General features: G+C 43.6%; 1 protein-coding gene across 5 annotated transcripts in view; it reads right to left on the reverse strand.

Annotated features, from left to right (window-relative positions):
- Positions 1 to 27,851, reverse strand: part of TMEM108 (transmembrane protein 108) — a 150,877-nt gene that overhangs the window by 17,420 nt on the left and 105,606 nt on the right. The window contains exon 2 of one of the 5 annotated variants that reach the window (XM_065751709.1): positions 24,791 to 24,815. The exons of the other annotated variants lie outside the window; for them this stretch is intronic. Within the exon in view, the coding sequence (XP_065607781.1) occupies positions 24,791 to 24,797 (7 nt within the window). The 5' untranslated portion in view covers positions 24,798 to 24,815. The remainder of the gene's footprint in view (positions 1 to 24,790; positions 24,816 to 27,851) is intronic. 5 annotated transcript variants of the gene reach the window in all.

Below are 27,851 nucleotides of genomic sequence, written 5' to 3' on the forward strand. Positions count from 1 at the left end.
CAAAGAGAGGATGTAGTTGATGTCACAGATGCTGACTCAAGCAAGGGTATCCGTTTCTCAAGCAGCAATAAAAAGGGAGAAAAGAGGGTTTAAAGCCATCTTAGCAATGGTTTCTGACAACCTCCTGAAGCAGTGAGTAACCTCAGCTATGCCTGAGGTAGCCATGGCTCTGTCAGGCAACCCACCTCATTCTGAAGTATGTCTCTGAGCTGCCACAGGTTGACTCACACCCTGAGCAAAACAAGTCCCACAGGAGATGATGGCCTTAACTAGATATCCACCTTCCAGATGATGATAGTTAGGCAAGACTAATCCCATCCCATATCCCTCTATCTATTTAGATGGCATCATCACAAAGCAAAAAGAGGATTTGTTTTGAACAGTAAAGGGATTAATAAAAGTGGTGTCTGAAAAGGTAATCCACAGTCTATGTATTGTGACTCTTTCCAGCAGCGGAAGTCTCATCACTTTGAACATTCGTAACCAGCTTTTTCTCCACACAGGACACAGCCTTAGAGAGCAGCAGCTCATCAGCATGAAGCATGGATGAGAGCAGGGGCTGGAGCCTTTCCACGGCAATGTTTTAGGAAGCACTCTTTTTCCCACATTAGAGGGTAAGTGGACAAGCCCTAATTTGGCTATCAATGATCTGTGCCTGATGCTGCAGGTACAGCTGGTGCCTGCTGACCTGGAGAGTGGTGGTAGCATGGCTGTGTACTCCTTTCCAAATCCTTGTAGTTTTAAGTAACCACGTCACAGACTTCTGATTCCAGCACCAGGTGATATGTCCTTTTCCAAAACTAATTTCTTCAGGACTGATCCACCAGCTCTTACTAATTTACACCAACTTACCTATCAATCAAGGACATTTATTCTAGACTCAAGATAGTCCTTCATTACAGCACAGTCATTTTTAGCTTGTCTATCTGAAGGAAATTAGGTTTATTACCAGGTTAGTTCTTCTTTTTGTCCCTTTTTCCCAGTAACTTTGTTCCATAGCTGATTTCAAATACTGCAACTTGTATGAAATCTCGCAAGGAAGCAGAACAGAGAGCCCTACTTGTAGATTCCCTTGCTCTGATGCTGCAGACATTTATTTCCCCACTTGCAAAAGCTGTGCTCAAATTCTCCTGTTGCAGGTACAAAAACGTTGGTGCTGCAGCCAGAAGGAACGTTACAGCTATGCACAGGCTGACTGACTTCTACAGCCCCTTATGGTATTTCAGTCCTTTCATCTGTCACTGAAAATAATGTGGGTGATTTATTACTTATGCCCCCTTCAAATTCATCATTACCTCCAAGTGCCTGGTTATCTGTGGGTTTCATCTCAAATGAGAGCTTGTAATGAGAAGCCTGCACTGATTTGTTATGAGAACGTGCACCACACAATTAGAAACCAACCTGGGCATAAACTATTACATTTACAGGCAAGAAAGCTTTGCTTTGATTTTTGACCATTGCTCAGTTTGAGGAAAAGGGACACTGTGCTTCAGAGAGAGTAAATGACCTGCCAAGGGCTTGTTACTCACTGCCTCAGCAAATGCTTTCACCTTTCAGGCAAGTGATAACCAAACCTAGTCAGGATCAAGGGAATCAGCATTTTCAGTATGGAAAATGGCTTCTGGCTTTGGGAAAAAAATACTATTGAGAATAATTCCCAGGGTGAGTCTGGGCTAGAAGTGGTAGGGAGGGTTTCAACACTCAGATTTTCTCGTGAGAACAGTCCAAGGACGTGAGGTAACACCTAAAGCAACCAGAAGGGCTGCAACATGAGGGCCTTGCTATCTACTGGTTATACAGGGCTGGGAAAGCCTCTAGAGTGGGTGTATGTAAGGCTGCTAGGAAAAAAGTGAGTTGTGACACTCAGTGCTGCCTGAACCTGGAAAGTGACAGGACTGTGTGTAGTGTGAGGACATGCCAAGAGGAAAAGGTGGGATTAAATTCCATTCTTGAAAATATCCGTGGCTCACTGCAGAGATCAGGAAGGTTTGTTTTGCTCCATGAGGTGATTTGAAAGATTGCAGAGGTATTGAGATAGGGATTATTTCTGCCAACCTTTGAAGCTAGGTATTGGCCTGGAAGGAATGATGGTCCAAGGTTCTGCAGTAAATCATACATTCTTGTAAGTAAGGTCACAGCAGCTGCTGGATATAATTTCTGCTAACAAGAGCAGACACTGCTGCTTGTATTTCAGTATCATAGATTCATAGATACATTAGTATCATTGCTCATGAATGAGATTCCATAGCTGGAGATATGCAGAATCATACACAAAGAACATGAGGGTGAGAAGGTGATTCGGCATACTTGATTAGTCAGAGGATTCGTAATTCTACTAGAAATACGCATGATGTTATGATAAAGATCTCACTTCAAAAAGTATGCTCTATTAACTCATTTCTGCAACTCATACTTACTATTCAGCACCAATACTGTTACACAACGCAGTGCAGTGTTTCACCCCTCCTTGTGGATGGTGCTTTTTACATGTGCGCTGGCCATGTAAAAAGATTCCACTCCCAATATCTGTGTACTGCTTCTCTATGTTATTTTGAGCATGATTTGCTCTTGCCTTTCCACCAGAACACGTTGCATGTCCAAAACACCACTGGAAGTCAACGAGGGTTACAGACACTCTACAAATCAAGTAAAATCATCACTTTTCATGAGATTGTCTGTCCTTATACGGGTACCTGCATGAAGTATGTACTGAAGAGATAATAAATATGGATAAAACTTTAAACATGAAAACCTTCCCTTGAGCCTTTGTTTAAGTGTTTGCACTGGACTCAGGTCACTGGAGTTCCATCCTGCCTCAGATGGGACAGGCTGGTGCTGTCACATCTTTCACTGAACCAATGACATGGAATCACTGTTTAGACAATACTAATAGTAAGCATAAGCTCTACAGCAGCATTATTTCCACAGTACTTTGTAAGTTACCTATTTTATTTGTCTCTCCCTTCTTTCTGGCTAAACCTGCTTCTGTATACAAAGCAGAATCTACTCCACCCACTCCTGAAATGTCATCACATCTGTACCTGGTTTTACTTTGGAAGGAAATTGGACTGACAACCCTAACACCTTCTGATTATTCACACATCAGCCCTTGTAAAGAGATTACAGGCACCAGCTTTGCCATCTTGTCCTGTCAGCACAAGGCCCTTTGGGGATTCTTTGGGAGCTCAGCCTGGCTGAATATCCAGCCCTGACTCCTGTTTCCCTAATACCCGTTGTGCTGTTGGTGATAGGATGCAGACACCTTATCTCCCCTTCCCCTGCAAGAACTAGCTGAGAGCCTTCTGGCCCCATCCTTTGAGGCATTCAAAGCCAGGTTTGATGGGGCCCTGGACAGCCTGATCCAGTGGGTGGCAACCATGCCCACAGGATTCCCTTCCAACCCAAGCCATGCTACGATTCTATGATTTCACATAGCTGCTGGGGCTGGAGTTGGAGGCAGAGCAGTGCATGGTGTCCCAGTAGGAGTACAGAAACACCATGCAATGAGAAGGTTCAGTTTTGAGTGTTTTCAGTGCCTGCTTCAGCAGCAGCAGCTGCCCCCACTGCGCTGCCCTTTGTCTGCACGACTGATGTGCTCCAAGAGGGGACTGGAGGTTTCCTGACACATCAGGAACAAATTTTAAACCCAACTGTGTGTTGTTTCTTCCAAAATGATGCAAGTGTAATTGCACCAAGTGATGCATTTGGAAAGACAAATTCATCCCTGCCATAGCTAATAACATGCTTCTGCCGCTTCTCCTTCTCTGGTGCAGGCTTTCCTTTGGTCTGGACTTAATTTATTAATACAGAAAAGATAACCTTGAAGCTGGGGTGCAGCAGAACCGTGACAAGATGTGAACTTTATGTTATAGAATTGTGGATGAGCTATAACTAAGCATCACTCTGGGTTCTCCGCTGACGTGCTGGAGGAGCTGAATGGCAGTCAGATGTTACGCTGCCATGAAATGTAATGATAATGCTGACAGAAGTGTCTTGTCACACTTTGCACTTATTACAGTTTCCCCTTTATCCCTCTTGTTTTAAGCAAACTCAGCTGCCATTGCACTGGAGCAGTAAAATTATTCCCACAGTAAAGGGAAGCACAGGAAAGTGATCTTGTTTGGATCTAGGGTGCTTAGTGTGGCATAGCTGCATAGAAGCTGCAGGAGAACATCAGTCTTTGTGTTAACATTAACTACTGTGGCTAAGAGAATATATTAGCAGCAGCTTCACTAAAGGGTACGACACAAAGAGGAAGGAATATCAAGAAGCATTATACAGAGGACATAATTTTAAGGTAAAGTGCTGAGTTTCAGCCCCATTCGATCCGAGTTGAAAGGACTAGATGGAAATAAATAAAGGCAGGCATGCTTGAGGGACCAATTACAGGACCATTGATAGCAGTGTCAGGAAACTCCTGTGGGAAAAATGGTGGCTTCTGCTACACTGGTGTAAATCAAGACAACCACGCTGCAATTAGTCACATTATTCAGCATGTAAACGACACTGAGAGAACACAGGAAAACTAAAGGAACCAGTAGAGATAAAATACGACTGGCAGCTGAAGGCCAGTGTCTCCAAAGGAGAAAAAAGAAACTATGTGGAGAATTAAATCAATTAATAACTGGAATGAGCAGACAGAGGAGCAGAAGGGCTTGGGTTTAGTTCTCTCCCAGCTCAAGTGCTAGCGGCCACAGGCAGCAGACCCAGCCACCCCAACCATCCCAACCAGGAAGCCATCAGCACCGCCGCCATCTGGCTGCTTCATTGCTTCCTTCATGTGGTTTGTTGGAAATCCGTGTTCCAGTCAAACATGATATTCAAACAGAACTCTAGTACTTCTGATAACAAAAATCCAGAAAGCAGCTGCTTGGTCCAGGAACTTTAAAAAACAAGTTATCACTCGGCATGCAGCAAGGTCATAACACAAAGCTGGGGTGAAGCGTTGATCTGCCTGAGGGTAGGAAGGCCCTACAGGGAGATATGGACAGGCTGAACTGATGGGCTGAGGTCAGTTCTGTGGGCTTCAACAAGACCAAGAGCCAGCAGTGTGTACAGGTGGCCAAGAAGGCCAACAGCATCCTGGCTTGTATCAGAAATAGTGCAAACGGAAGGAGCAGGGAGGTGATCATCCCTCTGTGCTTGGCACTGCTGAGGCTGTACCTCAAGTGCTGTGTTCAGTTTTGGACCCCTCACTACAAGAGGGACATTGAGGCCCTACAGCATGTCCAGAGAAGGGCAACAGAGCTGTGAGGGATCTGGAGCACAAATCTGATGGGGAGCGGCTGAGTGAGCTGGGATTGCTCAGTCTGGAGAAGAGGAGGCTCAGGGGAGAAATCATTGCTCTCTACAGCTGCCTGAAAGGAGGCTGTAGCAAGGTGAGGGTCAGCCTCTTCTCCAGGTAACAGCGTTAGGGAATGACCTCCAGTTCCAAGAGGGGAGGTTCAGGCCGGATATTAGGAAAAAATTCTTCTCCATAAGAGAGTGGTGAGGCACAGGCTGCCCAGGTATCCTGGTGGTGCAAATGTTCAAGAACCATGTGGATATGGCAATGAGGGACATGGTCAGTGAGCATGGTGGGGACAGCTTGGTGGTTAGACTGGATCATGGGTATCCAACCTTTTGTCTTGCCTGGGCCACACTGAAGAAGAGGAATTATCTTGGGACACATATATATAGGTCACTCTGAAAGTAATGCCTCCTATTTATTTCCATGGAAACTACAACAGATACAATGAGCACAGTAGCTCTGTTTAATAGGGCAAATTCTCAGCAACAAAACACTATTTTTCAGCACAGACAATCTCATTAGCTATGCATTTTCACCAGTAATGAACACGAGGCTTTATGCCATATTCATCAAAACCTGCACCAGTGGAGGTGACCCACTGTCACCATCACCACTGGTGAAACGCCCAGCCCACATTCACTGTTTGGTCTCCATAAGCATTCAACAAGACTTGATGAATGTCAGTGGGTACAATTCTTTTTCATAGAGGAATTCAGTTCCACCCCTTTGCTTCATATGCTCTTCCACGTCAGACACCATTCTGTCAGACCTCCCCTCTGCTGCCATCTGTCCTGAGGCAATAAAATATAACGGAATAGTGGTGGGTACTACTGCCACCCTACTGCCATACCACCAATATTGGCCTCTGATGTCGCAGGTCCATGTAACAAAATAGCAGGCTTTACTTTTGGAGCAGCTCTTGTAAAATATTTACTAAACAGAGCAACAAAACAAAAAAATATTGGGATGTTTGACCTTGTTTTTTGACTCTAACACGCCAGCCTGGTTTGACAGCAGTGGCTGCAATTCTTAGTGAGTTCTCAAGGTGCTTGTCAGAGTCTTTTTATGAAGTTCTCCTGTGCATCATCTGTGACAACAGTTGCTCAATAATGTCCGTACTGCTAAAAGCAATGACATGAATAAGACTGTGAAGTGAGGGTATTTTTCTCTTTTAAGAAACGTCTTATAAAAGTCTAGTAAAGACACATGATCGAATTTTTGAGTTGAATATCCGACTGCAACTCTACACATTCCATTTGAAAATGTGCAGGTAATGATGGCTGAAAATGGAGTTGAAACATAAATCGATCATTTTCTGGGCAACCTTGAAGCCTACTCTCAGGCTCCTGTACCAAAATGAATAGCGTGGCTGCATATTTTTCCCTGTTCACAGGGCTGCGTTCAGCCAGTGCATCAAACTGCACACGATCATTTGCCATCACTTTAGTTAGCTCCTGTGCTGCTACAGGCATAGCACATGGATTGTTGAGGGGATGTACAGCATGCAGCTCTTTACGCAGATGCATTGCTCTGCCGTTCTGCTGGGCGTATTTACTGTATATTTATTCAAAAGTGTCCCTGCTGGGAGCTGTTCCTGCATGCTCATTCACTGTCAATTACATTGCCAGAAACTCGGCAGCACCTACAGGAACGTTTCTATTGCATTACAGCTATTTCCTTAAGATGACCTTGGGTCTGAGATATTTATCAGCAGGAAAATAAAAAGAGGGAGGAAAAAAGAGACACAGTAGCAGTTTGCAACGATTTGTGAAGGTGGTGTGATCCGAGCTTGCAAATTGCAGGCAAACACATTTTGCCCGCTAAGGCAGTATAAAGGATCTCTTCCTGAGAGCTCTGTGTCAAGTTATGCCACTGCCTAAATTAATGCTCCCAATTAGTCCTGTTTTATTGTGCATCCATCACAGGAGATTCACTGTTAGGGCTCTGAACAATACAGATCCATATACTGGTAATTATGAAAAAAATACATTTAGCAAGATGCAAATGTTTCATATGTATGAGCAGCACCTTGGGCCCTCTACCATTTTTTTTCTGACATATTTTTAATTTCCTCAGCCAAATTAATCTTTACTTTTAGTAAATAAGTGCATTCAAAGTCTCTTCAACTCTTTGCACCGGGCTCAAGCTTGACTCTCTGTTCTTTTTTCAGCATGTCTATGAAAAGAAGCTCTGGCTATAACGTGCACGTGTCAAAGGCAGAGGCTGAGCTTCCAAGCTACGTGGCACACACCATGCAGGGGAAAAAGAGAACCCAGACATATTCCTTGAATGTGCATCATATTACCTAATGTACTCAGTGCTGCTTCCAAACTTTCTCTTTTTTTATGTGTAAAATCTTTGGCAAGTGTTAAAAATGGATGTGGAATAGCTTAGAAAGGATTGAGGTGATGGCGCAAGGATTGAAAGTACTTAAGGCGCAGACCAAAATTACGGTTCCAGAAGAAGCCTGTGGTTTTTAAGAGACACATAACTGCCACAATAATTATTTAATGGGGCTAAAACTTTCCAGGTTTGGAGTCAGTCCAGCTGTGATATTTCCAGAAGGCAGAAGGAGAAGCAGCAGTGCATGGCTCAGCCCTAAACTGACACAGAGGAAGTGCACATCATCTGTGTGCTCATTGGGGTCTCAGGAGCAGCTGAGCAAAAAGAGCCTTTTTTCATGGAACAGACACTCTCTGCAGAGCCTGACTGAGGGCTGGATAGGATGACAACAGTTCTTGGGAGCTATTATAAAAATGATCCCCAGAAAACAAATGTATGCATTTTTTAAAATGAAATATTATGAAGAATTTTTGGAAACCAAAACAAGTGATGCTAAGCTTTAACTCGAGCAAGGGCTTTCCTCTAATTCCTTACTGCTCTATAGACTGGCTCTCGGGGCACAGGCAAAGCACAGACTCCATCCCCAAAACCCCTCTGATCCAAGAGGACCGACTGTACATGTGGCACTGAACTGCCCTAATATCTATGTGAACCATATATTAGATATATATCAGAACCATAACACTATATCCCATCATCTATCCCAGACCTTCATGCCAGCATAGGACAAGGATATGGACGAAGGAGAAGGGGTGTAGCTGGAAAGACATACTTCTGGGCTCCTGGAATGGCTGCAAGAAAGACATACCCAAGGAGAGACTGAGTCACCGTGGAGACAGTTGCTCTGCTTAATTTCTGCATGAAAGGGAAATGTTTAAAATCTCACTCCCTTGATGGGTCCAGAACAAAAATGGCCTGAGGAGGAAGAGGGTAGCTCAAGCTTTAAGTTACACACAACACACACAAGTTTTTCCTACTTGTTGCCATGCAGCCCATACAGCAGCCTGGGAAAAGAACCACACTGAGATCCTAGCAGAGACGAAACCAGCAGGTTGCTGTACAAAATAGTCTTTAAAATCCTTCAAATTTTAATAAAGATCAGTATATTCTACTACATGCTAAAATTTGTCCTGTGTAACTCATGAAGACTTTTAACTCCACAGTGCAATAGTTCTTCCACTAAAGATAGAAGTCAAGAGTCAATGGAACATTGCTCTCCAGTCACACATGGATGAATGGATGGATGGAAAAGGTTAGTTTACCTTTTCCTGCATCTGGACTTGTGGGTCTCCATCTAGCCCATCATTTTGGATTTCTGGCTCAGGCAACACAAATTTGACCATCTTACATGCAATTGAGCACAATAGGTCAGGCCCTTAGCTCACATGAGTCCTTTGGCCCTGTGAAACCCAAAAAGCACAGACAACATGGAGCCATCCTGGAGCTGGCTCTGTACCTGGAAAGTTGCAAGGCCAACAACACTTCATTGTTGGATGACATTTTTATGATTCAAGGCCAAAAGTACAGAGCAACCCCTCCAGAGCTCCAGCCTAATAGCTGCAGCACAGTTTGTTAATGGGATCATATCAAAACGTGCTTTGCCCTACACTTCCCTCCTCAGACAGAGCTGTTGAGCCACCAGCCTTAAACAAACACACTGATTGCAAGGAGAAGGAGGAAAGGAAGAAGGGGAAAGGAGAAGCTGAATAATATTTTTAGGTGGTAAGACAAAAGAAAAAAAACAATTGTAGTCTCCTTTAAAAAAAATAAATCACTCATTCATTCTCAGGAATGAATATGATCAAACTCAACTTCCACAGAGTAAGTGTTGCTGATGGCGATTATGCAAATCCCATTCTTAACAAATGCCTGACGGTGCACATTTACATTTCTTTCAGTGAGGTGGATATGATTACGCTGAAGAGTCTTCCTACCCAAAGAAGAAATCTCTGGATTGACAGTCCATCCCTCCTGTGTACACACACGCATAGGCAGGGAGCAGTTGTGGGGGAAAAGGGCTGGGCACATCTGTGCTATTTTTATTAACATACACATTATATGTGATACTTAACTGTTTTTACTGATAAACAGACTGGAAAAAAAAAAAGTTTAGATGTAGGTCCCTCTTCCAGTAAACACGTTACAATCTTTACATTGTGAGAGTTAGAAAAAACTATTTATCCTGTCTGCACAAGAAAGACAGTCCCATGAATCAGATGGAGCACACTGAGATGGTGTGAAACATCCAAGCAGTGTACTCTCCATTGGGACAGAAGATATAAATCCAGATTTGCAAGACTATTTGTTAGACTCTGTAAAGGACTCTGGGCCAAACTGTCTCATAGGATGCAGCATGATCCAGACCTACAGCAAAATCTCATACCAAGTATGCATGGCATACAGCTTATGAAGACAAAACATATCTAGAAGGATGACTGCTCATGCAAAGTGAAGCCACAATCAGATTTGCTTACCTCTAAACATACCACACAATGACTGAGGCTCGGCTCAGTCGAGTGCTCTGGCCGTTAACAAGAAACAAAATAATCTGAAACTGAATGGATGAGATTCTGTGTTGATGCACCAACCTGAGCTACACCCTGCTGCTAGCTGAGAAGAACACTGCTGCAAGGGACGGCAGGGAACGGTCATCAGAGGAGGTCTCGACTTCCTAAGCTTGCCTGATATAGCACATGACAATCCGATAACGGGCAAGAACTGGAAAAATCCACTCTCTGTAAATATGTTATAGATATAAGAGGTTTTAGCATGTCTATTCCCTTTAACCATTTACAGCTTATGATCTCAAGATGAAGGGCCAATTTACAGAAGGGCTCCTTTGGTGAAATTTTGTGGCATCTTATGCGAGGCCTCAGCTTGACAAAAACAACAATGGAGCGTGGTGGAGCGTGTATATTTTCTTACTGAGTAATACTGCATATGAGAAATATGCACAGAATAAATAACGTTATCTGCAATTATTTCTGATCATTTTGCAAACCTCCCATTGATATGGCTGAGATATTTACTCTGAGCTGAACATGCATTATTTATACCTCAACTCATGGATTGGCATCAGAGCTGGAGTTGGGCTTTCCATGCAGAATAAGTCTGACATTCTCCCTTTCCATCTCTGTTTAGCATTTGAGGAAAAAAACAAACTTTTTCATAAATATGTACAGGATGGGCCAAGATGAACTGAAGATGATGAGGGCTGCACTGCTGTAATTCAAAGCAGAATTTGGCCTTCAACTCAAATTGTTCCCAACTCTAGTACTGAATTGATTTTCTTCAGACATGAACTGTTTTCTCCTTCATCACCAAGGTCTATAAAACAAGCCGAGTTCAAATTTTCCAGCGTCAGCTGTTCTTGAGTTATGAGGGCAGAGAAGCTGCAACCAGAACAAATAGGAATAGCTGGTTTCTCTTCACGCCCACATATCATAAAAAAGCCAAGCTGATTTTGCTGAGAGTTCTCAAAATATCCACCTTTAGGCTGGAGCCAAGCCTGACAAGTACCTTGCCCCCACCTGAGGAACATGCTGGAGAAAACTTGGAGCAGCTGAAAAATGGAGGGGAGCCTGGAAACACAAATTGAGCTGAAGCTATAATAGCGGTTTGCTTTCACAGGACTAATATACAATTCTCAATTCTTGGATATAAATTAGCTTTGTTAAGATGCAACATGTTCCTGAGTGGGCCTGTGGCTTTCTCCTTTCCTAGAAGAGACATTTTTGCTCTAAGCATCAGATAATCATAGGCTGTTTAAGATGACTTTAATCTATTTCGTATGTCTGGCAGACAAGAACTCTGCCATGATGATCATCAAGGACGGCTGTACGGCTTCACCCAGCTCCTCACTCCCTGCCAGCTTCAGAGAGCTCTCTTTCAGGTTCAGCCTCGCAGCCAGAACCACACGAGCTGCTGCAAAGCCTGTCCTGTGGTTTTATCATCACCCAATACAATGATGGCCTTTACATCAAGACACGTCCCGATCCCATCACTCTGTCAGGAACTGCAGGGACACTGTTGTTGTCACAACTTGCTAACCCATTAATTTTCCAAGAGCCCACACTCATCTTCTGCAGCTCTGGAAAGGGCAAAATAGATTTATTAAAATCTGAGCCTGTGGAAACAAAAGCCCCAGGTCTATCTGCTCATAATAGAGGATGCTGCTTCAAATAGGAATTAAAATGCCTAAAAACTGACCTCCTTTATTGCGCATGATGCACAGAATAGTGGCAAAAACTGTTTTAGTTCTAGATGCCCCTGCTAGGCTCAAAAATATTTGCACTTAAAAATGTTCTGAGTGCCACGGCACGCACATCCTTAGCCAAAGGCACTGATTACAGAACACCATGTATGTTACCCTGCTCCACGTGTCACTCCCAGGACAGGGAGTCTCCAGTAGAGCGTGCAGCCACTGAAGACATCACATGGGGCCACCATGTGAAAACATGTCATTACTCAGTTGTCACGCTGTCAAACGCTGCAAGCACTCACTGCTCCAGTGAGCCATGAATTAACTTGGTTTGTTCTTGATCCAGCTCTTCTGGCAGATATAGGAATACTGAGACAGAAATGCCCATACCAAGGGATGCTGAGGTGCTGAAGCATGGTCTGGGGGCAATCAAGGGCAAGTATCATAGGCAGAAGACAGCACTTTCTCAAGGACCCAGGTATCTGCCCTGCTGTTTTTGCTTCATGCTGCTGAGACAAAAAGCTGGCACAGTCCCCTGATGCTATCAGCAATCTCCATTGAGTTAATCCCCACATGATGCTCATAATGAGATGCAGAGGAGCAGGACCTATCCTTCCATGAGATACCCAAGATGCACCGATGTTATAAGGGTTACAGGAGCAGAACTGAGAGCAGATTCTGACACCTGGTTAACTGCTATAGTGAGGCTGTTCCTGTTTGGAAATGGATTATGGGGTATGCACTCTTATGGGGCTGTGCTACTCTAGGTGCATGCATGTAACTCCCATTTAGCTGACGTGGGAACACTGAGAGGCAGAGAGAAAAATTAGGAGCATGTCTACCACTCAGCAAAAACACAGTACTCTTATTTAAAAGTAATATGATGATGCTATTTCTAAAGCATCCACAACACAAGGTTTTGCTGTCCTTCATACCAAATGAGTTACATTCAGGTGACAGGCGACATTGTGCTTCTCCCTGGCTTCCCTCTGAGAGCAGGGTTTAGTACAGACTCAGCTGGCTGGGGTCTGCACAAAGAGCAGTTCTCAGCAGACCTGGGGGTGCTCTTGCTGCTTGCAGTGTGAAACAGCAGCGCAGGAATGAATGATGCCCGCGGTGTAGGGAGCACTGATGCATCACTCACGGCTAATTTGTTTTATGGATCCACTTCCCAAACACATAGATAATGAGCCCAGGATCTATAAACACCAAACCTCAAGCATGCCCTGTTGTGTCAAACGACAAGTGACTGTGATGAGATAGGACAACACGTGGCAGCCCCTTTCTTCATAAGGCAGCACAGAGCGGGATGTGAAGGAACAGGTGGGATTTGACGTCAGGACAAAGAGACTCTGAAAGAAATACATCCAAGCCCATACGTCAGCCATGCTGCCCTGCCTGCCCCTGCCTTCCTAGGAACCACTAAATGAGCCTCCAGCAGTTTCTGAGCAGAATATCTGGTGGAGAGAAGCACATAGCCCGCAGCTCCCTGCAGCTGGCCTCACACATGGCATAGCAGTGGTACAGGAGGGCACAGTGGCATAGAAAAACCACCCCTGTGTCCCCTGTGCTCTTTCTGCTCTGCTGAAGGATAGGGGCCCCAGCAGACCGGCTTGCTGGTGGGATTGCTGGGATGTATATTAAAAAAAAGGGAACGTTTGCCTTCACGTACAGAGGGGGGTAAATGGGGAGGGAGGGGAAAACAGTTGATTCACAGCAGTCCCTGTAGAGCAGCAAACATTAGCATTAATTTTGTTCATCCCAACAGCATATTCATTATAACTTTCACATACCAAATCTATAAGTGTATATGTGCTGAGCCAGTGGACTGCCATAGCAAGCAGCAAATAATGAATGATGTATTACCTCTCTTATAATGAATTGGTTATTTCAGCCATACTTGCCTTGATGCGATGAAATAAATGACAGCAATTTTGCTAATACATGGCTTTTCTGCTCCCCCCACCTTCAAACAGGGCAGAAAGATGTCCTTTAGCATTTAAAGCTACGCAGGAACACAATACGTATGATGGTAAGTGACTATACTGTACATATGCCATAACTGTAAGTAACAACTGGTTTGAAAAGAAGCAGATATGAGGTATAAAGAAGATATTTTACACGTTAGAGGTAATAAATCTACAGTTTTCTGGAGGATTTAGATCCAACTGGAGATAAATTCATTGTGAATGTTTTTAAAGAATGGTGTAGCTCCATTAAGAAAGGAATTAAGAGTTGGAAGTGTTCCTGGCTCAGCTGGTGATATCATAGCTGTGTCACAGATGGATCATAGCAATCAGTTTGCTGGTTCAGATGGGCAGTGCATTGCATAAGCAACGCTGCTACATCCTCCATTAAAATGCAGCCCCTGATTTAATGGCAGAGAGTGATGGAACCATGGTTGACTGCAGAGCAGTCCCTCAGTGCCAGTGGGAAATGCAGAAGAAAGATACTATGGTGACATCTCCAGAAGACTATTTCAGGAAGTAAATTGCCAGGCAGAAGGAACAGAGATCAAGCCAGGGCTGGGAATGCTGGTAAATGTTTAGGATGATGCTGAGTTCAATAAGATTCAGATTTCTTCAAGCTGCAGAGACCTGGGGTCTGATCCCGAGGCCACAAGCATCAGTGGAAGTAGGTTCTCCACCAATCTAAAGCCTTAGCTTAGGTCTCATTTTATACAAACACCTGTGCCCTGTTCTGTCCCTGCAGAACAGCAGCGATTCAGACTGCCCCAATCCTTGCCAAAGGGACTAAATTGTGCCCAGAAGTCTGTAGCTCCTTGTTGTGAGGGTTCAGTAGGGCTGGATGCTGAGCCAGATGCTAACTGCTGCCTGCAGTCAGATGCACTTCCTCCAGCTGCTGCAGCTCTCATCTTCCTTCAGAACAGAGGCACCAGCCCTGGTGAGATGATAGGTCCTCCTCCCGCTTTCACTTGGTTACTCATTTTCCAGCTCTCCCAATGCTTATTGGGGTTCTCAGTCCTCAGAGATGCGTTGGCCTGTACTGACAGCATCCCACAGCGAAGGTAATCACTCCTGACGCTTATTGTAATCACCAGTGTTACTGTTTCTGGCTACAGATATTTTTTCCCTGATGAATGCTGACTTGCCTCTTTCCCTTTTGCCACTTTGCTTAAGTCACACGTTCCCTCAGAGGAAAACGTGGCAGCATCATGAACAGGCGTGGAGAGCTCTGTCATATGGAGAGGCTGGGATGCAACGTGATTATCATGTTAACCGCCTCACTGCCCTTTGGATGCTTGGCTCACATCCAGCAAAGCGACATCAATACGGTGCTCAGGGCAAGTGCTGCTAGGCAGAGTATTCAACTGAAATGTCAAGCAGAGCCCTGGAGGCTGTGGGGACCCTGAGGGCTGGTCAGCACAGTGCTGCAGAAAGTACTGGGAGTGCTAAGAATTGCCTGGGAGGAGCACTGTGTCAGCCAGGTCCACACTTGCTCAGTGACACATGCAGCACACTGCATGGGACAGCACTGCGTGATCTAAAGGAAAGGAGGTTTAGATTGGATATAAGGAAGAACTTTACAATAAGGGTGGAGATGCACTGAAACAGGCTGCCCAGGGAGGTGATGGATGTCCCATCCGTGGAGATGTTCGAGGTCAGGCTGGATGGGGCTGTGAGCAACCTGGTCTTGAGGGAGGTGTCCCTGCCTATAGCAGGGGGCTGGAACTAGGTGATCTCAAAGGTTCCTTCCAACACAAACCATTCTATGATTCAATGATTCTTTTCTTGTGTCTTTGCCTTGGTAAATGAAGGGCTGAATTTGCACTCTGAAGGCAAGTTCAGCTGCTGATGGAACTGTGGCATCTGTTTGCTAGCAACCAAGAGGCATGGACGAAACCCCTATTCCAGCACTGCCTCTGAGTTGTATCCACATCCCATGCTGGACCTCAGCCACAGCAGGGCCAGGGTTTTGCTGGAAATGGCTTCTTCAGGCCTGACAGCAGTAGAGCCATGGTCAGAGTCTCGCCCCTTTAGCAAACGATGGTTCATTTCCTACACAGTCTATCTTTTGTCTACTCCCTAATCCATCAGTGAAGTTACAAAGTCCAATTTCCATGGCAACAGACTGTGAGGTCAGGGAGAAAGTATTATGCAGGATCAAGGATCTGAAGTGGATGTGGGGAAGAGAAAGAACAAAATTACTTTAAAAAATTAACAGTCATAGCAAAGGGAATAGTGAGGGGAAAAAAGACAGGTTAGATAATCTGCTCCTGGTGGGAAGGGGTTTTTTTGAGAAGGCTGGTGCCAGCAGAGCACCCCTTTGCTGAATCCCAGTTTGAGCTTTTGCTCCCTTTGAAGTCAACAGCAACTCCAATGGGGAGAAGACGTGAGTGTCTCAGGAACTGCAGAAGAATTCCCAGCAATCAGGAACATTTCTCAGCACCTGCTTTGCTTTGCTGAGCAGGGACCTGCACGTTGGCACCAGCCTTCAGTGAAAGAAACCCACCACCTTCACAGATGGCAGCACACGGAGATTTCGGACATTTTTATTTCCAGAGTGTGTGCCAACGTGCTTTTCCCTCAAATATCTGCTCAGAACAATTGGGACCACAGCCTGCAGACATGTCTAATTAGCAATTAGTTGTTCACACCTAGCAAAGCCCTAAAGCCGGCACTCACCTGGGTGCTGCTGGGACACCTGCACAACAAACAAGGAGAGTTGTGGGAACAGGCCTTAACGACACCCCCATTCATCCGCTGAAGCCTGGGGTTGGACAAATTGTCACACGATTTCTTTCTTTTTTTTCTGCAGGAAAGCTGGCAATTCTCTCACATTTTAATAGGGTCTCCTGCAGTGCTGGGGACACACTGCAGGAGCGGCTCCGTGTGATGCCCTTGCCGTGCCATCACATCTGTCATGCCACAGCATCGCCAAGGGGCTGCAGCCCCTGCACGCCATGCCACCTACTGCATTTCCACTTTTGTTTCCACCTTTCCCGTCTAGGGGATGATCCAGTACGTACAGTTCTCTGGAGACATCTAATTAAGTGTGTTACCCCTCGTTAGATGAAAGCCACTGATTCATTACGCTAAGGGCTTGATGCCTGTACCCTGGGTTGTGCAATCTCCCCCCAGTAAGGCTGCCTTCCTCCTTCCAGCCTGCTCAGCAGGTGCTTCACATCAGAGGAAACCAAGGCTTGGGGGTCTCTGCTTGTCTCCAGAGGAGCTTTCTCCACTGCTCAGGCGAACAGGGAAAGCAGGCAGTGTCAGCCCTGAAAGCATGCAGGTGGTGCCAGGGGAGCTGACGTGAGGAGAAACCCCCAGCCGCATATCTAGGATTTATAATTGTGACTTAAAGTACTGTTTTTTCTGCTGCTTGATCTGAGAGCATATTTGAGTTGATCTGAATATCAAAGAAATTCAGAAAGGGGGGGAATAAAAAAGCAGGGAAGGAGACACCAAGACGGTAGTACAGATAGCCCAGGTTAAGGATGAAGACCTGGGACATGCCTGGCCAGGATGGCTATTTTCTCCTGGTTAATTTTCTCACATAGACATCTCATGTAGACTATTCATAGGCTACACATATGCTTTTGATGAAAATGTTTCCTGACACAGGGTGACAGAACAGCTATGATACAGCTTTGCCCCAAAGTACTACGGAGTTTTCTCTGTTGTAAGACAGTTCCTTCAAACCACAGCTCCAGAACAAATCCAGAGCTTGACCTGACTCCTATGAATGCACATTTATCATGCTGGGCTAGATAAAAGTATAAACAAAACCTATGGGATGGAATGACTCTCTCCAAGCCTGAAAACAGAGGAGGAATGCATGTGCATGGTGAGACACAGCAGAGCTGCTGTGACACTCCAGCCTCTTCCTAGTGCATGGCTGCAGGAGGGTGAACATGCTCAGGTCCATAACACAGACAGGAGACAATATGTTCATAGCTGCCTGTAGAAGAAGGAACATACAGAAGAGCTAATCGTGCCATGTGGCCTAAAAGACCAGATCATCACTTCCTTCATTTGTATACCCTCTTCCAGCAAAATACTTCTCCTCCAGAATGCCAAAAGAGTCTGGGAGGTATTAGGAGAGAGAATGCCAGCTCCACAGCATGTTCCCCATCACTCTGGCTCTACATAAATCCTTCACTGGGTCACATACATGAATAAAAACCACAGCCTGCTCTCAGTATCCAAGGATCCATCCATAACGGATGACAGTGTTGTCACCAACAGGATGTCTGGATTGCCAAAGGCTTAAAGGGAGATGCAGACATAAAATCTCATTCATATATATTGTATGTTTGTGTATAAATATGCGCACACTGATGTGTATGTGCATACAGAAACCTACAATTACTATTTTTACACTCACAGGTTCTTAAAACACCCCTACGATGTAATTAGCATTATTATTTTATTAATTCAAATTTCCTGCTGTCTTGAATTTAAACATAGCATATATGGTGGTTTGCATTACTGAAGTATACAATAATCAGTCTTTGTTTAATTCTGAGCTACAATTCCTCTTGCTTTTCCCTATGTGTTGTTTTGTGGGTTAGCTCTGGTGTGATTTCCTTCCCTCCCTTATTAATATTGAAATATTCTTGCTTCTGATTCTTTCATTGCTCATACTGGTTTCACACGTCTCCTTCACATGGTCATGGGTACTTGCTGTTTTCACGATTCCCACATTTTCACCCATCTTTAAACTGGTTCTCATACATGTCAGTCAAAATCACATTTTGATTAAAAAAAAAAAAAGGTATTAACAAAGTCATCTTTTTTTCTATCCAGCTTTCAGATCAGTTTTGCAATGAGTTAACAAAATCTTGACTTGTTTATCTGTAGTTTCTAGGTTGGATTAGAGTTGCATTTGGGGTTCTCTGTTTAGGATCTACTCCAAGCTTGGCAGCTCCTTAAAAGTGTGTGCTCTTCTCACAACTTGTCATCTTCCATCTTTATTCAGGCATTGCACTTGGCTACCTTTTGAGGCTTAAAATCAGCATGCTATTATTGTTTCTGAAGACCCTTCAGACTTTGACTCCTACCTATTGTAGAAATTTCTATTTCTGTTTATGTACTTGCTCATAATTTGGGTTCTGTTTCCAATCTGTCACTTGTTAAACCATCTGTGCCATCTGGAATGTGCCTGGCCCCAGTTTGGGGGGGATTCTCTTCCTTATGAATTTCATGACATTCATCCTGCAGATGCTTTCACTGCTTCTCTGACAAATTTTGTTAATTTGGCAGCTTTGAGGTTTGCATTTTTCTCAGTTTCTAGCACTTCTTGTTATTATGCTATAGGTGGCTGGGGGTCTATGGAACACATATACATTAGAAATCTTGAAGTTTCAACAGCTTTGACATACAAGTTAACACGAAGATTTGGACAGTCAAGATCCTTACGAGCCATTTTTTCTCTTGTGTGCCGTAAAATCAAGGGAACTAGAGTGCAGGTATAACATAAATAAAATTCACAGCTGAACAGAAGGTCATCATCAAGTTAACATTTCATATCAAGTTAGCACTGCTGACGCAGCGTCCAGGAAAAGCTGGAACTACCAATACACTGCCTCAAATACTCCAGAGGGGTAAAATCGGTAAATGAAACCCTTAGAGGTTTTAGTAGATAAAGAATTGTTAGCTCCTGAGTAACAGAAATATATTGGAGATCTAAGGATTTGACTTTGATGTTTTTCAACCAATGTGGTGAATCCAGCAGGCTGATGAAGGCTGATGAAGCTGGCAAGGCTTTTGGTGGATTTTAGCTGAATGACCCCATGCTAATCAAAATATACTGGACCAACCATGGGTAAAATGGAGGTAAACAGAGTCTTTGTGCTTCTCAATCTGTCATTAGAAAGGTTACTTGCTTATCAATGTCCAGGCTGAAAGATCTTACAGCACCTTATCCTCTATTTTTTTATTTTTTATTTGACATCTCAACCCTTTTCTGGGACACATTCAGCTCCTATAAATGAATGCTTTGGTGTACAATGATAGAAAAATTGGTCCAGAGAGCACAGTGGTAACATGAGACAAATACCTTTGTATTAGATTTTACCGAAGGCAAAAGGAATTTTTCCATACAATTTCCCCTACTCTCCCAGGCATAAATTACTAAATGTGAACACGTGAAGTATGTGAATATATATTCTAGCACCTTACAAAAGTCAGATCATTGCCAGTAATCCCTTTCATTTAAAGGGATTTGAAGAAAATGAGAAAACCCAGGTAATGAAGAAACTTCTGAAGCCAAAAGGCGCCTAAGTCACAGAATCATAGAATCCTTAAGAGTTGGAAGGAACCTTTAAAGGTCGTCTTGTCCAACTTTCCTGCAGTGAACAGGGACATCCATGGAGATGATTAACAGTCTGGAGCATCTCCCATATGAGGAAAAGCTGAGTAACCTGGGTCTGTACAGACTGGGGAAAAGAAGACTTGAGGAGGGACCTGATTCATTCTGATTCATTCAACTAAAGGGAGGTGGGAATCAAATGGATGAGGCCAGACTCTTCTTAGCCATGTGCAGCGATAGGACAAGGAACAATGGCCTAAATTTTGAACACAGGAAGTTCTATGCAAACAGGCACAAGAACTTCTTTGCAGTACAGGTGATGGAACACTGGAACAGAATGCCCAGAGAGGATGTGGAGTATTCTTCTACATTTGAGACATTTGTCTGGATGCCTCTCTGTTCAACCTACTGTAGGGAATGTGCCTCAGCAGGGGGGTTGGACTAGACGATCTTGAGGTTCCTTCCAACCCGTGGTTCTGTGATATTATGGCATTAAAAAAAGGTTCTAATTATTGGCATTTCTGTCAGTCGGGTCACCATCATAAAAAGTTCAAAGGCAGAAGAAGATCAGGGAGAAGCCATACTAAATCGAAAGGGTTTTCTTCCACAGTGAGAGTACACAACTCTGACCTTCACTCAAATTGTTTTCTTACCATTGGAAATACTGCTTCTTGCTTTGCATGGCAGCCTCAGCTCTTTGGAACAGATGATAGCAGGACCGAAGCAAACAGGGAAGGGGAAAATAAACAGGCACGGATGGCTATGTTTTCTTCTCCAGCGTAAGGGAGTCTTGGAGCTGAGCTAACAGCAAGCTAACTTTCATAACTTGAAAGTCCCACTGAGGTGGGTGAACATGGCAACAATTTGTGGATGTACACTGTATTTCTACATCCTATCATTGCCACCCCCTTCAGATAGCTGTTTCTGTGACTAGAGTTGTGTTTAGTAATACTAAAACACACACAGAAGCCATCTAAAGTTAAAATGTTCTACCTGAATTTATATTTGTTGATGTCATTAATGTTAAAGTCTCCTTTGGAAGACACAAAGTGCTGTGGCTTGAGTTGATGCCAATGGGAAGCATCCCAGCAGGAAGACTGATGCATGCTTCATCATGGTGCTGGAAGGAGTCTGTCTGCTGGCCAGAATCTCTCTCCTGCTGTTTATAAAACACTATCTCACTCAGCTAGCCCCCTTTTTACAGTTCATTACTGCACAGTCTTTTAAAAGAGTTGGCTGCTATTCAGCCTCACGGATTCAGAGCTGCAGAAAAGCACCTTTCAGGGCATCTAAGCTTCCCTCCAACCTCCTGGGTACTCAGTGCACTAGGTAATATTTCACTAGGTCATGTGCTTAGACAAGCCTTGTTCCTTTCTTTTGTGATAATCCCAAGTGAAGAGAAAATCCATCGATTCTGTGTACCACAAGTAATTAGAACTGGGGCTGCATATCATTCCGGTCAAGTAGTATGTGTCAGGATTTTAAACATGAAATGATTTTCAGTGGATTCAGCACTCTGTCTCAGGACAATGCAGCCTATAAACTGAAAGTGCCTTTAAAAGATGGGGTTCTCATTCTTCATTGTCTTCAATTAATGCTGCTATAATTTAAAAACCAAGCTGGTATTTCTTCTGTTTGTAGGAAGCCTGAATTGTGGTGAGAGATATCACATAGTATGCACTGTAACTTTTAATTCTCCTAACAATTTTTACGATTCCCTTCAAATACTTTGTCTCTCTTGTGTATTCATATTTTCACTTTTCATTGCAGGCATTTAATTTTTATTACCACAAGAAAGCATTCTGAAACCCTTTTATGATGAATTTGTTTAATTTATCTAGTCATTAGCCTGTGATGAAAGTGATGCCTCCAACGAATCAGTCAAAAACCTACTGGCAATATATACAGATCTGCTGTGAGGGGGTTAATCTTTTATTAGATTACAGTTCCTCTAAAAGCTGGTATTCAATAGTTTAATAGCTTTTCTTAATTCTAATCTTCTGTACTCTAAGAAATAGCTAGAAGTGCATGCTAAAAGGTCTTTGAGCTTTAATGCAGTTGCATGGTTTCCTTTGGTAATTATTTACATTTTTATAAATTATTATTATTTTTTTCCAACCAACTTCATCAACATTTTAATAAAACATTTAGGAGTAATTGAGGGATACAAACCATTTTTTGTCTTTATGAGATGGAAATGTAAATTTCCTTTCAGAGGACATTTCCTTTCTTTTGGCAATGCTTGTTGGTTTTGGGCTTGGAGGTCTCAGGTCTATCTGGGACCAAGAGCAGCCAAACCAAAACCCTTTGCTGGGGTCTGCTAGGAGTGTGCTTAAAGCTTCTGTGGCTTTGGTATAGTTGTTAACAATAATAAATGTTTTTGCTTATTGACTGAATACAAATTTCGATTGACAGTTTCATGTATGGCAGAAAGAAGCTGAAATGAAACCAGCTTTGTAACTGTGGGAACTACACTAAAGAAAAACAAGGAAAACAGATTATATTTTCATGTAACTGGAATATGCTAAGGAGTAAAAAAATTGCTGATTCCTGAGGAATTTGCCAATTTTCTTTTCAAACCTCTTTCTAATGCAGTTACAAATGCATAAATTGTTCTAATGCTCTTTTGGTCATAAAAAGCGAATCTGTAGGGGAAGAACTGTTTTTCCTTGTCAAGTTGGGCACCCTGCCTCGTTACAGAAATGAAGACAGTCTGCTTCCTTCTCACCATGCCACCGTGATCAAAGGAGCAGAATGCGAAAAATTTCCTCACTGGAACATGCTGTTATTCAAAGCCCTTTGTAGGCACCTCACAGCAAAACAAGTGTCTGGTACAAGATAAAAAGGGCGTGCATGTATTTATTTATTCAGGATGGCATTTTGCAGTCCAAAAAGAAACATACGTATGTATCTGTACATGTGTGCCTGTGTATGCGGTCACTAAAACTCAATCTGTGGGGCTTTCTCCTTCCCCTGGGCAAAGCTGAGCCTTGATGAGGACTTGTGCTGGTTGTGCTGGCTGCTGGCAGGGCTCTGCCATCCCTCCTCTGTCACCAGGCAACGCTATCAGCCACACTGCACATGTGTGCTGGACATTCATCGCCACTTTGTATTTTCAGTTCTGCATTTTACTTTAGAAACATGAGGTGTCCTTGAGCGAACAAGGTTTTTGTTGGACTCCAGTACCCATAACCAGCCTAGGGGCAAGCAGACAGCCTGCATGCTCTAGCCCCTCACCAGCCTCACTGGATACACATCAGCCATTTGTTGCAGAGCACAATTAAACCCTGACTCCCTCAAATGAGATCTGCACTGGGATCTGCGACAATGTCACCTGAGCTGGGGACTTCACTGTGTGAATACACTGCCATCCAGTAAGTTGCAGTGAGACCCCAGCTGGTTTGGCATGAGGAACTGGACATGTGAAAAGGCAGGTAGTTGTTATAAGGTTGTTATAAGGCCAGCACGTGGTGAACCATCCCCACGGATGGACACGTCATAACAGATTTGAAAACGTTCCAGAAGGCATAACGTATGATTTTAGAAAGGGAGAATTATCTGTCTGTCATTATCCTGACTATGGTTTTGCTTTATGACACAATACTTTCAGTCTCTTACAAGAATCTCCAAGAAAGAATGTAGGGTACATGGCTCTTCTAATCCTCATAAATCTGGAATTAACCCAATTACAGGGAAGAGCTGTCATTAAAAAGGAATGACTGTGCAACCACCTTTTCAACGTCACTGTCACTATGCTGACAATTTAATTAAAACTGCAGTGCATTTAGTTATATTAGTTCTTACTGGTACAGAAGATATAGATTTTTTACAAAATTCTCATAATGCTACGCAGACATTACACCAACAGACTTCATCGTTCCTGAAGATATATGAATATCTCAAAATAAAGCCCTTATCTTCACACGAGACCTTCATCAAGTGTGAAAATGGAAATGACTAGGAGCAATCACCTTAACCACAGAAACATGACCCTGAGTGTATGAGAATCGTGTTCTTTATATCATACTAAACACTTCTGTCCTGTACACTGCTGACTGATGAAGAAAAAGGAAAGAAAAGAGTAAAGGAAAAAGGAAGAAGGAAAGGAAAACAGAAAGGAAAAAAGGAAAGGAAAAATGAATGTGGGGGAATTACAAGGTAAGCAAGTGAAAGATTAATTTTAAATTGATTGCACTTCTTATTTTTTGTCAGCAGAACGACACTGTGATTCTGGTCACACACACTCAGGTGTAAACCTGGAGCAGCTATCTTGGTTCCTCTGGAGATAGGAGAAACAAATGCATGTCCAGTGAAATCTGGTAGAGCTCTCCTACAAGACTGAAAGTTCACCTAAGTTTTTCAGTGATTCCTGACATCTTCTGTGGCTTTCCTCAAACACAGAAGCAGTAAAGAGAAAAATCTTCTCTGAAGTCAAGGAGATAGAAGCACACTGAAGGGGTAAAGGTTGTCTTTGACCTCCAGCTCTCTTCTGATGTGCCAGACTCTCTGAAACATGAAATTCAGATTTAACCTCCGTGTATTTTACTGTTGTGCACCTGATTTGCAGTCCTTATCAGACAGAGGGAAGCAGCAGAGTAAGGCAGATTGAGTAGTTTGCATGCAATCAGCATAACGTAATGCTTTAAGTGTCAGCAGGTTGTGTTTGCTGGAGCAAAACCCACCTCTCATGAAGTACTGTCATGACACCTAGAAAAGAGCACATGCAACTTAAAAGCTGAATGTTGCACAAAAAGCCACTGTTGGCTGTGAGGAGGATGTGGGAAAGAAAGCTGACTAGAAGGTTAAAATGTTATCTGCCAGCATAACCAGTGCCTTGTGCTCTAAATGATTATTGCTGTGCATGTAGAGCACAGCTGGGGAGTCATGGCCACAGCCCCTGATGGATGCTGCTACCTCAGAGATATTGGACTACTAGGAGCTGGACTGTGATCCCTGTGATTCCCTTCCAGTTCAAAATATTCTGATTCTATACTAGTGTTGAGGCAACACTCAACCACACAACCCCACTGTCAAAGGCAATGTGAAGATAAGGTGGATCTGGCACTCTTTCCCTGCAGGACAATGGCATCCAAAGAGGCCACCTTCAGGTTAGACACATGCCTGTATCTTGCCAGACACTGTAATTGATGGGGAAGAAGCAGAGGTGAAGCTTGATGAAGAGTAAGCATCAGAGAAGAAGGGAGGTTTGCTGCAAAGACAATCATCTGGGAGATGAGTTCCGAGTTTTGCTTTGTTTACATATGAAACTCCCATCAAAATGTAAATTTTTCTGCTGCTGCTTCTGCTGTATTTCAGACTTTTTTTGTCTTTTTATGAGCAGTGTGTGCCATCTCCCAACAGTGCTGCTTATGTTCTCCTCAACCTGCTTGTCAGCTGCTTGGTAGCACGCTGCAGGCTCCTAATAAACACAACTGGAACCAATGAGACAAGAGCAACTTTGAGGATTCGGGTGCAGTGTTCCCCTTGGGAAGACTTGCCATGCCAGACTAAAAGCTCTCTGTGTATCCAGACAGGGACACTTCAAGGAATTGAGATACTAGATGAGTATGATCACCTTGTTATGCAGGAACATCAAGGTTGCTTAGCTTCTAGGGCCGGATGAACAGCACAGGTAGAATAATTTGATTCATACACTCTCGGAGCATCATCACTTCCTTAATCATCCAGATTTTGTTTTAAATGCTAATTTGCTCATCTACACACTTCACCTGTAAGGTCACCCATTTGCCTCACAAATATAACTGAATGTCCCGTTCTGACCTTCTCCCCTGTTCTTCCTCTGTTCCCCAGGTAAACAAATGGAGCCCAAACCTGGTGGTGTCAGATGCAAACTAGATTTGACCTCAGCTGGATAACTCACTGCGCTCAGTCACAATGACCTGTTGCAGATTGGTGCTTATTATACCCATTCATGCTTAGGAAAGTAAGTAAATAAAGAAACTATTCCCCCCAGAATGTAACTCAACATCCCAAAACAATTATGGATTAATTATGAACTGATTCTGCATGTAGGACAATTGAATGTTTAGTAAAAGGACAATTACCACCCTGGAAATTACTACTCTGCATATTTTATTAGCACCACAAGCAAGATATCAAGCTGGCGAAGGCATGCTGCTCTGCCAAAGACTGAGAAATACACTTGGCTGTGGAAAGCTTGTGCAAGGCTGAATCTCTGGGGTGCAGAGCTGGCACCAGGGCTCCTACATGACCTTGCCACAATGCCACTGGAATTGGATCTGTTTCATGAAAACAGGATGATCTTAATACAAAGTTATGCTGTGATGACTGCAGTTGGTGACAGAAAGCCAGATAACCTTCACCAAGACATTCTTGGCTTTGGGGAGAGCACTGGTGAAACCTTCACCTTGTGTCTGCATGAAGATGGTTGGCTGCCCAGTGTGGATGGAGTGTGCTGGTGAGTAGGAGCTGCAGGAGCCCCTGGAGCAGCCTGCAGAAGACAGCACTAGCAGGAGCTCCATCTGCAATGGCTTAATTCTGAGTTGCCAATCAGAAGTGCTCCTGGTTAGAATTTGGTAGATACAGGGGACCAGCTTTTAACTGTCTTTGCATAACTTTTTTTCCTTTCCAATTTTGAAAAGGAGAGAAAGCACCTAAATTTTAGGGACTTTGGAATATCTAAACAAAAAAAAATATTTATTTATTTATTTATTTCCTGAAATATCCCTCAAGCTTCTCTCGTTTCAAGACCTCAAGAATTCTCAGTGTTTTCAGTTTTATATAGGTCAGTACAAAATATTACTGAAATAAAAACTTTCAATGAAAAATGTGTTTAAAAAACCCACTGTTATGAAAAATAATATCTGAGAAATATGTCTTTGCTCAAAAAGAACAGATTCTGTCTGGACTTTCCACCATCCCATGCCAGGGGAGAACAAGAAACACTACTTGAGTTTCCGGCCATGTAGAGACATCAGCTCTCCAAGAGTGCTTACTTGAGCAGAGTTCCATTCAGACATATTAGCGTGGCTCCCAGCAGAGGTCACACTGCTGTTCTGCTCTGGAAAGGGGACCAGGGAACACAAAGGAGGGTGGTACAGCTGCAGGCACTCAGACCAATCTGCTCAGAACTCTACTTCGCAGTGTGACCGCATCTCTAAGATGAGGAGGTCTGCTTTTGTTTTGTCTCCTCCGAAGTTCGTAAACACTGCCCAGCCTTAAGAGGCAACGTTTTTCCCTCTCTTTCACTGCAAGAAATCCCAAATCAGTCTCCAGGATAGCTCCTGGGGTCCCTAGTGAGGTCAAATCATGATATACAGATCACTGGTCACTATCACAACTAAACCCAGTAATGGCAACGAGCAATAAACAAGTCATCCTATATCAGTATTTTCTCTAGCTCCTCAGCCATCACCCACCCCTTCTCCCACTACTAATGTCCCTGCTAATATTTTTGCCTTTTTTCCAGAATCTCCTCGCTACACCCCTTGCTCCACCCTCGGTGGGTGTGGGACTCATGTAAGGCACAGGGTGGCTCTACTTCAGCTTAACCAAGAGTGTTGGCAGTACAAGCTTTTTCATGTAAAGCATCTTTTCTCCTTCCTGCTCTAATTCCTCAGGGCTGTGGAGGAGTGGTGTTCAGCGTGCTTGGTTAATTTTTATTAATGTGATTTCTCCCTTTCCCTGTACTGGTTACATGTGGGCGTGAAGTTGATCAGCGAAGGGAGAAGTAAAGTTACACATCATTCGTCTTCTCTTACA

Source organism: Cyrtonyx montezumae, unplaced genomic scaffold (assembly GCF_038088225.1).
Source record: "Cyrtonyx montezumae isolate F1298 unplaced genomic scaffold, pur_monq_1.0 scaffold_8, whole genome shotgun sequence".
In the NCBI taxonomy this organism is placed as follows: Eukaryota; Metazoa; Chordata; class Aves; order Galliformes; family Odontophoridae; genus Cyrtonyx; species Cyrtonyx montezumae.